General features: G+C 36.1%; 1 protein-coding gene across 2 annotated transcripts in view; it reads left to right on the top strand.

The window, feature by feature from the left end:
- The first annotated feature begins 124 nt into the window (after positions 1-124).
- WDR92 (WD repeat domain 92) overlaps positions 125-12101 on the top strand; it is a 32811-nt gene continuing 20834 nt past the window's right edge. The window contains exons 1-2 of one of the 2 annotated variants that reach the window (XM_003758218.4): positions 125-456; positions 10446-10546. In XM_003758218.4, the coding sequence (XP_003758266.1) occupies positions 274-456; positions 10446-10546 (284 nt within the window). In that variant the 5' untranslated portion in view covers positions 125-273. Of the gene's footprint in view, positions 457-487; positions 695-10445; positions 10547-12101 lie in introns of those variants that run through there. The other variant, XM_023494895.2, reaches the window with a different exon arrangement.

Below are 12101 nucleotides of genomic sequence, written 5' to 3'. Positions count from 1 at the left end.
CTTCACCTTAAGCAGAAGAAAGTCTCGGAAAAAATAAGGGAGGTAGCTTCTCTTCTTCAGCGGAAGATCGTCAGAATAACGATCAGGCAATCATTACGGCGACTAAGTTAACTTTCTCCGTTGGGGGAGAGGGACGGAGGTAGTGGGAAATGGGCACCCGAGTACGGCAAGCCGGAGAGTCAAACGGACTCTTCCCTGGAGAGTGAATAACAAATTCTCCCACTTAGCGACGGACGCTGCCGCGGGCGGGCGAGCATCTTCGCCGGCCCTGCCATGACCGCTTTCGAGAAGCCCCAGATCATTGCGCACATCCAGAAAAGCCTCAACTACACGGTGTTTGACTGCAAGTGGGTGCCCTGCAGCGCCAAATTCGTGACTCTGGGCAACTACGCTCGGGGCACTGGTGTCATCCAGCTCTACGAGATCCAGCACGGGGACGTGACGCTGCTGCGGGAGGTGGGTGCCGCCCCCGCCCTAGGCGCTGCCCTCGGGCCCGGCTGGCCTCCCAGTACGTGAGCTGTTCCAATCCTTGCGCTAAACGCGGGGCGCAAAAGGAGGCGAAAGACGGCGTCTGTCCTCAGGGAGCTTACAGTCTCACGCGGGAGACGTCATGCAAACAAAAAAAACCCGCCAAATTCAATACAAAAATATTAGGGAATCATGAATGAAGGGGGAAGCGCCGGAGCTAAAACGGGTAGGAGATGGGAGCTTAATTGGGATTAAAGGAAGTCAAGGAGGCTTGTAGTGAGGAAGAGGAGTGTTGTACCCATGGGGGCAGCTAGAGAAAACCCCCATGATGAGAGGGAGTAGTTGTGCAACAGCCAGGATTCCGCGTCATCGGATTGAAGAATTCATGTTGAGGAAATAAGGGGTGAGAAGACTGGGAAGGTAGGAGAGGGAGGTTATGGAAGACTGAATGCCAAACGACATCTTGTGTTTGCTCCAAGAAGCCATAGGAAGAAGCCTCTGCAGTTTATTGAGTAGAGGGATGACCTAATCGTACCTTAATTTCATGAAAAACATTAGTGGCTTAGGATGGATCGGGGCGAGACTCGATCCTGCCCTGGCAGGATCCCCCAGCCGGCTTCTGTAGTAATCGAGGTGTGAGACGATGAGGGAGGCAGTAGAGTCCATGCAAGAGGAGAAAGGGGGAGTATTGGAGAGATGTTGCAAAGGTGAAATGGACAGGACTTGGCCGCCGCACGGATGTGGGAGGTGAGGGGGTGAGCAGTGCGGGATGACTCCTAGGTTGTGAGCCTGAGGGAACGGGAGGATGGTACTGGCCAGGGCTTTAGTAGGAGGGAAGGTGTGGGGAAGGAGGGTGGGAATAATGAGTTCCGTTTTGAACAAGTTGAGTTCCAACGTTCAATTAGAAATGTTTTGAAAAGCACTTGGACAGGCCAGGTTGAAGATCAGAGAGATTAGGGCAGATTTACTAGATCTGAGACAGAAGGAGAACTTGGAGAGATTTGAGCCCTAAAAATCTAGAGAGGAAGATGATGAAGAGAGTCAAAGGCTACAGAGAGGTTGAGGAGAATGGGGATGGAAAAAAGATCATTGAATTTAGTAGATAATTCCAGCAGGGCAGAAGAGATCTAGAACCAGTAATTTAATGGAAGGATCCAAGTGAGGGGGTGTTTTGAGAACAGAGTCATGGGCATGTTTGTAAGGGGTAGGAAAAGACCAGTAGACAGCTGAGAGGGATGACAGAAGAAGCAATCAATTAAAGAACACTTAAGGAATGGGAACCCTTGATCAGGTAGAAGGATTAGACTTGGTAAAGAAGACACCAGCTCTTTGTGCGAGACAGGAGCAAAGGAAAAGATAGTGGCAGAAGGTATATAAAGTGATATGAAATGAGGAAGAAAGTTGAAGAAGGAGCTCTAATTTAATTTAATTTAAAATTAAAAAATTTAAACTTAAAAACCTCAATTTTTGTGTAAAGTATGAGACAGGATTCTTAGCTAAAAGTTGAGGGAGGGAGCTAGAAGTCACGAGGAGGGATTAAAAAATTTGGAAGAGTCACTGTGGAAAGTAGGATAGCTAGTTGAGGAAGATAAGAATAGGTTTGCCTAGAAGCTGTGAAGATCCACTTGAGATTATGTAACATAATGGACTTAATCAAAACTATTGCATGATTCTCTGTACTTATGTAATTCAGTAGCACATCTTTAGGAGTGAAGGTGGTAGTGGATGAGAGAGATAAGGGGGCTAGGAACTCAAAAGAAAAGGACAGTGTTAAGTTGAAGTCGTTTACCAGAGAGTTTAGATTGGAAAAAGAAGATAATGTAGTGTAAGGAAGATAGCCTGGGAGGAAATTGAGTGGTCAAGAGATTGGAGATCTAAGATGTGGACAAAAAAAAAGTAGAGCTTGCCAAGGGAAGACAGGAAGAGGTGGAAAGTTAATAGATTTTCATCAAATAAAGGAGTTTCCAAATTCTTGAATGTTGAAGTGGTGCATTTGTGAGTGATGATGAGATCAAAGGTATATGGAGATCTCTGTAAGAAGGGTGGAAGAGTAGTTCATGGAAAGTTGATTAAGTTGAGAAATCATGGGCTAGGATGTTTGAGGGACATTTAATATGTATGTTGGCATCCTCTAATATGAGAACAGGAGTTGGGGAAGAGTGCAAAGTTGTGAGCCAAGAACCGAATTCATTGAGGAAGGAAGGGAAGAAATATAGCCAGTAGCAATTTGATTTTGATTTTGTGATAGGTCTGAATTGCATGAATTTCTTTTTATTATTATAACTTTTTTATTGACAGAAAATATGCCTGGGTAATTTTTTTACATTATCCTTTGCACTCACTTCTGTTCCCACTTTTCCCTTCCCTCCCTCCGCCTCCTTCCCTAGATGGCAAGCAGTCCTATACATGTTAAATATGTTATAGTATATCCTAGATACAATATATGTGTGCAGAACCAAACAGTTCTCTTGTTGCACAGGAAGAGTTGGAGTCAGAAGGTAAAAATAACCCGGGAAGATAAACAAAAATGCAAACATTTTACATTCATTTCCCAGTGTTCCTTCTCTGGGTGTAGCTGCTTCTATCCATCATTGATCAATTGGAACTGAGTTATATCTTCTCTTCCACTTCCATCAGAATACAATCATACAGTATCATTTTTGAAGTATATAATGAATGATCTCCTGGTTCTGCTCATTTCACTTAGCATCAGTTCATGTAAGTCTGTCCAAGCCTCTCTGTATTAATCGTGCTAGTCATTTCTTACAGAACAATAATATTCCATGATATTCATATATCACAATTTACCCAACCATTCTCCAATTGATGGGCATCCATTCATTTTCCAGTTTCTAGCCACTACAACAGGGCTGCCACAAACATTTTGGCACATACAGGTCCCTTTCTCTTCTTTGGGATATAAGCCCAGTAGTAGCACTGCTGGATTTTGATATACACAGTTTGATAACTTTTGGGGCATAATTCCAGATTGCTCTCCAGAACTGTTGGATTTGTTCACAATTCCACCAACAATGCATCAGTGTCCCAGTTTTCCCACCTCCCCTCCAACATTCGTCACTATCTTTTCCTGTCATCTTAAGCAATCTGACAAGTGTGTAGTGGTATCTCAGAGTTGTCTTAATTTGCATTTCTCTGATCAATAGTGATTTGGAACACTCTTTCATATGAATGGTAATAGTTTCAGTTTCATCATCTGAAAATTGTTCATATCCTTTGACCATTTATCAATTGGAGAATGGCTTGATTTCTTATAAATTAGAGTCAATTCTCTATATATTTTGGAAATGAGGCCTTTATCAGAACCTTTAACTGTAAAAATGTTTTCCCAGTTTGTTGTTTCCCTTCTAATTTTGTTTGCATTAGTTTTGTTTGTACAAAGGCTTTCTAATTTGATATAATCAAAATTTTCTATTTTGTGATCAATAACGATCTCTAGTTCTTCTTTGGTCACCAATTCCTTCTTCCTCCACAGGTCTGAGAGGTAAACTATCCTATGTTCCTCTAATTTATTTATAATCTCGTTCTTTATATCTAAATCATGGACCCATTTTGATCTTATCTTGGTATACGGTGTTAAGTGTGGGTCCCTGAATTGCATGAATTTCAAAGAAGTTGTTTAGTAATGGAGGAAAAGGGGAAAACCTGAAGGTAGCAGTGGGGAGCAAAAGCATTCCAACTCTTCTACTTTAAAATGCATTCATTCATTTGAGGGAGTGGTTTCCCTTCTCTAATTAAGTCCCCATTGCTACCAAATTGATATCCCTTGCCTTTTCTCTAAAGTATAGTCCTTTGATTTAAAGACCTCCAATTACCTGGCTCCCAACCTTTCAAGGTTTGTTTCATGCATTCTTTATAATAGTCTCCCTTCTAGTTAAACTGTCCTACTTTTTGCTTTCCCCATATGGGAGGTTCCATCCCTCCCACAAGTTATAATTACTTTTTGACATCAGTTCTCTGGTGTCAGTTGGCTATATATATACCTTTTTTAATCTTAATAGTGATCTCTCATTTTTGAAATTACTTTCTATATACTTTGTACTTATTTGTCTACTTGTATTATGGGCCCTCACAAGATTGTAAACTTCTTGAGGGCAAGGATTGTTGTTTGATTTTATTTTTGTATGCTTAGTGCCTTGCATTTCTTAAGTACTTAATAAATGTGGAATTGAAATCCAGAAGTAGTTCTAATATATATATTATATTACATATATATGTATAACTGTGCAGAGAAGATGAAGCCTACTAAGATCTATCCAAGCCTAATTAACACTTGATTCTTCCAACCTGAAACTGTTGTATTCACTATTTGCCAGAATCCATATACTTACTTTCTTTTAGTAGGTTCCCACTTTAACCCCTTGTTCCCACTCTAACTTTGATAGTCTTGAAGTAGTCAGGTCATTGAAATCGAAGTTCATTAAGAATGCTGATTAACTACTTTGTTCGAGGTACTGGAAAGATACCTGCTTTGAGGGAGTTCACAGTCTAATTATAGATATAGAAAAGCTTTTAGAGATCATCATGTTGAACAACCTCATCATAGGAATGATGGAGATTGAAACCCAGAGTTTAGGTGACTTTTTTAATGTCATATAGGTGGCAAAAAAAAATCAGGATTTGAATTCAGATTTTCTGATCCAGATTTTGTACTCTTCATTTACTTTCCTCTCCACCCTCTTTCCTACACCCAAAGTGAGAGAGAAAAGACATAACAAAAAAGAATTGCTTTACATTGACTTACAGGTACATAATTTCACAGTATTATAGAATTTGAGAGTTTGGAGAGACTTCAGCGGCCAACAAGTCTAGCATTCTGCCTTCTGTACTAGGAGATGAGTGGTTTAGTTTTAGTTTTTGTGTTTGACAGTCCATAATTGCTAATAATCTCTTTGATAGTATATAATGAAAAATTTTTTTGATTAATTTTTTTTATTCTGGGACAGGTCACACTTGTTTGTTTGTTTCTGTTTGTTTCCTTATTTGTAAAATAGGGATAATAATAGCTCCTATTTATCAGGGTTGTTAAGAGGATTAAATAAGAATAATTGTAGAGCACTTAGAAACAGTGCCTGATACAAAGTAAATGTCACATAAATATTGTGTTGTCTTTTTTCTTTTTTTTTTTTTTTGCTGAGGCAATTGGGGTCAGGTGACTTGCCCAAGGTCACACAACTAGAATGTGTTAAGTGTCTAAGCTTTGAACTCAGGTTCTCCTGACTTCAGGGCTGGTGATCTATCCATTTAGTCCCTAATATTTGGTTATTATTATTTATCTTATATTTCTCCTGGATCTTATGTGTTGAATTTTCCCTTAAGTTTTGTTGTTTTTGTCACAAAAAACTTGTCATTTTGTTAAATGTCCGTATTTTTTCATTCAGTTATATTTAATTTTTCTGGGTGAGTTACCTTTGGCTAACCCCAGCTCTTCTTTGCTCTACAGAATGTAGTATTTCAAGACTTCAACATAGTAGCTACTAGTACATCTTATATAATCTTATTGTAGCTCCATGATTAATTTTTTTCTTTTTGTTTCCAATATTTTCTTCTTAACCTGGGAACTTTGAAACATCCATGTAAGTTCTCCTGGGATGTCTTTAAGGTGGTGATTATTGGATCTTTTTTTTTCTATTTCTGCTTTGTCTTCTTATCCTTGATAATTTCTTCTAATATTACATCAAGACTATTTTTAATCATATTTTTCAGATGGTCTATTCTTCCTTGCTCAGTTCTCTATTTCAGTTGTTTTTCTGATAAGATGTTTCAGTTTCTTCTATTCATCCTTTTGATTTTATTTTATGATTTGAATGTCATTAGTTTCCCCCCTTGCCTATTTGTAATTTTCAAGGAATTATTTTTTTCTTAAGTTTTTGATTCTCTATTTCAAGTTGATTGACTTTCTTTTCATGATATTCTTGATTTTCTTGGATGGCTTTTTTTTTTTTCTAATTTTTCTTCAATTTCTCTTATTTAGTTTTTAAAATTCTTTTTTTAACTCTTTCAAGAACTCTTTTTGTGCTTGGGACAATTTGACCTTTCTCATTGAAAAAGGAGTAGTTCTTTTTTTTAGCTCCATTTTCTTCTTCTGAATATGAACACAGATTTTCTCTATCCACATAATTGGAATCAAGTTATAGTCCCAAAATATGGACAATGATGTACCAGTCTCAGGTCAGCCCAGCCTTGGGCTCTTAAGTGACAGTTATTCTCTGTCCTTGAGTTTATTTTCTAAGAAACAAAACTTACAGAAGAATGGTGGCCAGAGAAGAGTTATGGTCAGTAAAGTAATCCATTAGCACTACTTTTGCAGATGCCATAATGGTAGTGATTTAGTTGCAGTTCTAAAGGAAAAGGGTAGGGATAATGAATATAGTGGCAGGCCTTGCAATGGCCAAAATAAAGATAAAGAAGGTCTCGTGGAACTAAGGGAGTATGGAATCAAGTGACTTAGCTAAATGAATGAGATCACAATGTCTTACAAAGGAGGAAACTGAGACTCACAAGAAATGACTTGTACAAAATCTTGCAGGTACTAAGGAATAGAGCTGGGATTCTAATCCTAGGATCTTTGGCTGCAGATCAAATGTTGACTTTTCTTGAACCATACTATACTAATCTCGCTAAGGAATGCATAGGGCTAAGTCTGAAATCAGGAAGACATAAATTTAAATCTAGCTTCAGACCCTTCCTAACTGTGTAACTAGGGATAAGTCATTAATTTCTATTTTCCTCAGTTTTCTCAATTGTGAAATAGGAGTTATTATAGCACCTATATTCCAATCTTGTTTTGAAGTTCAAATGAGATAATGTCAAGTGCTTAGCGCAAATGCTAGAACATAGTAGATGCTATATAAATGCTGATGATATGATAGAATTAGGGTCCTCATTGGTAGAGGGATTGTATTGAGAAAGGCCTCCTGCAAAAAATGAGGTTTGATCAGAGTCTTGAAAGAAATCAGGGAAATTGAGAGAGTAAGGTAAAAGAGAAGAACCTTCCAGAGATGAGATCTAGCAAGAGAAAATGGTGTATCATGTTGGAGAAATGGACATTGTAGTTGGTTCATTTAGAAAAATTAGAAAGACTAGAAGATTAGAAAGGCTTTAAAGTTATGCAAGCAAAGTGTTATATTTGATCTAAGAAAGATAATTCATTACCTGGGGACTAGATGAAAGGTTCATGGAGCCAGTGGCATTTAAAAAATGAATAGAGCTTGAACAAGTAAAAAGAAAAGAAATTCTATAGACATTAAGTGTCAGGTTTGCATTCCCAAGTTAGGGAAAGAAACCAAAGAAAAGATTCCTAAATAAAGAATTAGTATCAGTCATAGGGTTAACATCTGAATTCTTTAGTCTTACATTCTAAGTCTCTATAGTCTTTCTTTAATCTGTCTTTCTAATAATAGCTAACATTTAAACAGTGCTTACTGTGTGTTCCCCCTGTCTGGAATATCTTTCCTTGCTTTTCATCTACTAAAATCTTCAACATCTTTCAAACATCCCACCTCTTCCACGAAGCCTTTCCTGATAATGCCTGCTCGTTTCAGTGACCCTTGATTGGCATTGGCCAAGAAGCCAATTAAGTGCTAATAGATATTGTACTTCTTACTATTCTGATTGGGTTTCAAAGTACTTACCCATGTTCCACAGATGGCACCAATCTGTTTAGATTTAGATCTTGTAGATTTATCACTTGCTTTTTCTTAGAATCCTTCACTAATTTAGCCTATCTTTTTTTCTTCTGTTCTTCATCTTGGACAAACTTCTTCGTAGTCACCAAATATTTATTTTCAGTATCTACTTCCAACTACTCAAAACAATATAGTTACCTAAAATGACCAAATCTCAAAGAATACTAAAACAGATCAAAAATAAACTGAAGAATAATCTGTATCAAATCAACCAAGTCAATCAGTATCTATTATTAGATACTAGAAAATATGTTAAGCCCTGAGGATACCACAAAAAAGCAAAAACCAGTGCTTTCCCTCAAGGAATTTACTATCTAATGGGGGAGATAACATGTATACAACTAAGGACAAATGAAATTTTTGCAGGATAAATTAGAGATAATATCAAAAGGAAGACACTAGCATTAAGGGGGAATGGGAAAGACAACTTGTAGAAGAAAGTGTGATTTTTATCAAAACTTGAAGGAAGCCAAGGAAACCAGGAGGCAGAACCTCATAGAGAATGAGGATATAAAGTGAGAAAAGATCATTAACTTGAGCAGTAAAGAAATCAGTAAATAACTTACCAGGAGCGTTTTAATTTAGGGAAGAGAACCAGAATTCGCACTGAAGTGAAAAGTCAGGGGATGAGTATAGAGTATTTTTCTGGGATTTTGAATGTGAAAGAGAAATGTAATGTGAAGGAATAATAGGGTATAATAAAATTGTCAAGGGTATTTTTATTTGTTGGCTTTTAAGATAAGAGATATCTTCATATGTTTGTAATAATTGGAGAAGAAGCTAATAGGGAGAGATTGGAAATTAGGGAGAACAAAATAGGTTTGTTTTTTATTTTTTTATTTTTTTAATTAGAAAGAACAAGCCTCTGGAATGGGATGAGATCAAGATAAAATACTTTAGAGGAATTGTCTAAAACTGAAGTAGAAAAAGAAAGACTAGGAGACGGTGTTAAGATTTGACATGTTGAATTGGGGAAATGAAGGAGCTTGGATTAAACTGCCGCAATTTTTTCACTAAAACATGAGACAAAGTCTTCTGTTAAGAGGAGGACAGAGAGTTGATATAGGTAGTTTGAAGAAAAAAACCAAGACTGTGGTCATGCTATAAGGTTCATCTGGGAACAGAAAAAATATTGAGATATAACAGGACTCAATTGAGAATTACATGCTCTAATTTGGGACCTAGTCAACAAAGTTGTGACTTCCTTTAGTGATATTTAGCCATTTAAAATAGTAATCTTTCAGTCCCCATATAGAATGGGGATTGAAAGGAATGAACTTTAATAAAACAAGGAAATAAGGGACTCAAAGATAGAAACACTGTAAAATTTAAACTAGTTAACTATATAGAGGTAGGATCAAAATTTGAAGAAACCAAAATGAGACCAGAGCATCATTGTAATAGTCTGGGAAAGCAGAAAGAGAGAGTGACTACAAGTGGCAGTGAGAATTAAAAATAAGTTTAGGGCGTAGGGAGCAATGAAAGATTGGACCTTATTGTCTTATAGAAAAAATTCAAAAGTTAAGAATTATGGAGATGGAACCTTTTGTGATTGGTCAAGAGTTATGAACTTTACCTATGTATGACTGAAAGGGTTCATTCAGATATGGGAGTTGAAAAACTTCAGTGAGGCAAAACAAAGTCTCAAAGGCTGTATTACAACTCTAGGGCATATCATGAGTTTTCTCAGGCATACCATGAAATTTTGAATTATCACTTTAGCTTTTTTTTTTTTAATTTAAAAAAAATCTCCAGAGAGTATATTAACTGGAAGAATTATGTGTCTAGTGAATAAATATGAGGATCTCTAGAGAATCTTTCTCAGCATACCTGTGTTCTATGGGAAAAATACCAGAAGCATGTGAATATTTGATTTTTTTATTTAGTTTCTGTGCCTTCTAGAAAAAAATAAGAATTAAGTAGGTTCTAAATTCCTATTTTAGATTTCAAGGAAGAAGGTAATGTATTAATGGATGAAATTCCCCTATTTGCATATCAGTAGAGATAACAGAGTTGTCATTCCTGTGAATACCTATTAGAGAGATAAGCGAAAGAATACATGCACAAATTTTTTAGAAATTTCAGTAATGTGGTATTTTTAAGTTATAGATAAAAGGCTAAAGAAAAACACGATTAGCATTTTTTCAGAAAGTAGTCTTCTTATGTTTCATGTGGTATGTCTTATTTAAATTCCACAACAGTTCCATAAATATTATTGGTTACCAATAGCTGCTTAGTTAAATAATTTATCTTTTTCCTCCCCACATCAAGATTGAAAAGGCCAAGCCCTTTAAATGTGGAACATTTGGTGCAGCATCTCTACAGCAGAGATATCTAGCTACTGGGGATTTTGATGGAAATCTGAATGTATGGTAAGATTATCTAATATGTGTTTAGACAGATGAGATAAAAAAAATTCTTTGGTATTCCTATCATTCTGCCTTTAGAAGAGAGAATTATTTTTAAAAGTTTCCTTATTCAGTCTTAATTTGGTTGTAAGATAACTGTTTTTCAAATATCTATTTTTAGTATTCATATTCAAGTTCAGGTTGAGAATGCTGTTGCATTTTTCTTTAGTTACTGCAAATATTACTAACAATATGGACTATTGCATTTAATGTCTTTGAATACTAATGTTTAGGACCTTCAACTTCTGGTTATATTCTTACATTAATCTAAGGAAATTTATATAAGATCTAAACTTAATAAAACTGACCAATTATTTTATGATAAAATTTTCTTCACAAAAGGATTTATTGGATGTATTTATTAAATATTTTCACTAGTGAATTTTAAATCTTTTTATTTATCAAATATTTATCCATATTTTGGGGAACACAATAGTGTATAAATTAAAGTAATTTATACCATAAAAAGAAGCCATTATAAGTATGCCAAAATCTCAACATCTGTATCAAATTTTTCAATCTACTGAAGCTGGGAGTCTAAGATCCTAGAGTCTAATTTAGACTTTGAAACACACCACCTTTATTTGTGATGGGAGCAATTGATTCACCTCTCTAGTCTTAATTTTCTTATTTGTGAAGTGAGGGGATTGGATCAGGTGTTCTCTAAAGTTTGACACTCCTAGCTTTTAAGTCCTTTGATGTTTTAATTTCTAGGACCATCACTAAATATTAATGATTTGAAATGTATGAGTATTGGGTGATTTTCTGGACAAGAAATTTCCTCTATAGAATTATCTTGACTAACATCCTGATCCATAACACTTTAGAAGCAAATTGTCTTGAAATTATTATTTAGTAGCTAGTCTTATGTCCTTTAGAAAATTGAGGTTATCCAGACTTCTTCTTTGTATTAACTGCTTCATGGACAAATAGCAACTATCAACAGGCATAGAACATAAAGTGAAATATTAAAAGAGAGAAAGATTAGGAAAGGTTCCTTCAGGGGAAAATAAAAGGAGTTATGAAAGCAAAAGGACGATAGATTGAGAAGTGGGAGTTTATATAAACTAGTGGATATTGGCAACTCATCTATAACTTATGCATAGTAATATCTACATATCAGAAGCAGGATTTGAACATGTCTTCTTGATTCCAAGGCTGAACTTTTATTCAAAACAAATAAACCTTGCCTTGCAAAATAAGTTGACAGGCAAGGTTTACAGTTCATGAAGTAATTTTTTTTTTCTTTTTTGTTTCCTAGTAAATTTATTTATTTTATGAATCATGTTGGAAGCGAGAAATGAGAATAAAAGGGAAAAACCATGAGAGAGGGAAAAAAAGCAACAGAAAAAAGAAGTGAACATAGCATGTGTTGATATACATCCCATCTCTTTAGTTCTTTTTCTGTATGCAGATGGCATTTTGTGTCCAAAGTCTATTGGGATTACTTTGGATCACTGAACAACTGGGAAGAACCAAGTTTTTCATAGCTGATCATTGCACATTCTTGCTGTTAATT

The sequence above is a fragment of the Sarcophilus harrisii genome, chromosome 2 (genome assembly GCF_902635505.1).
Source record: "Sarcophilus harrisii chromosome 2, mSarHar1.11, whole genome shotgun sequence".
NCBI classification, from domain to species: Eukaryota; Metazoa; Chordata; class Mammalia; order Dasyuromorphia; family Dasyuridae; genus Sarcophilus; species Sarcophilus harrisii.
This window is presented reverse-complemented; position numbering and strand designations above follow the sequence as displayed.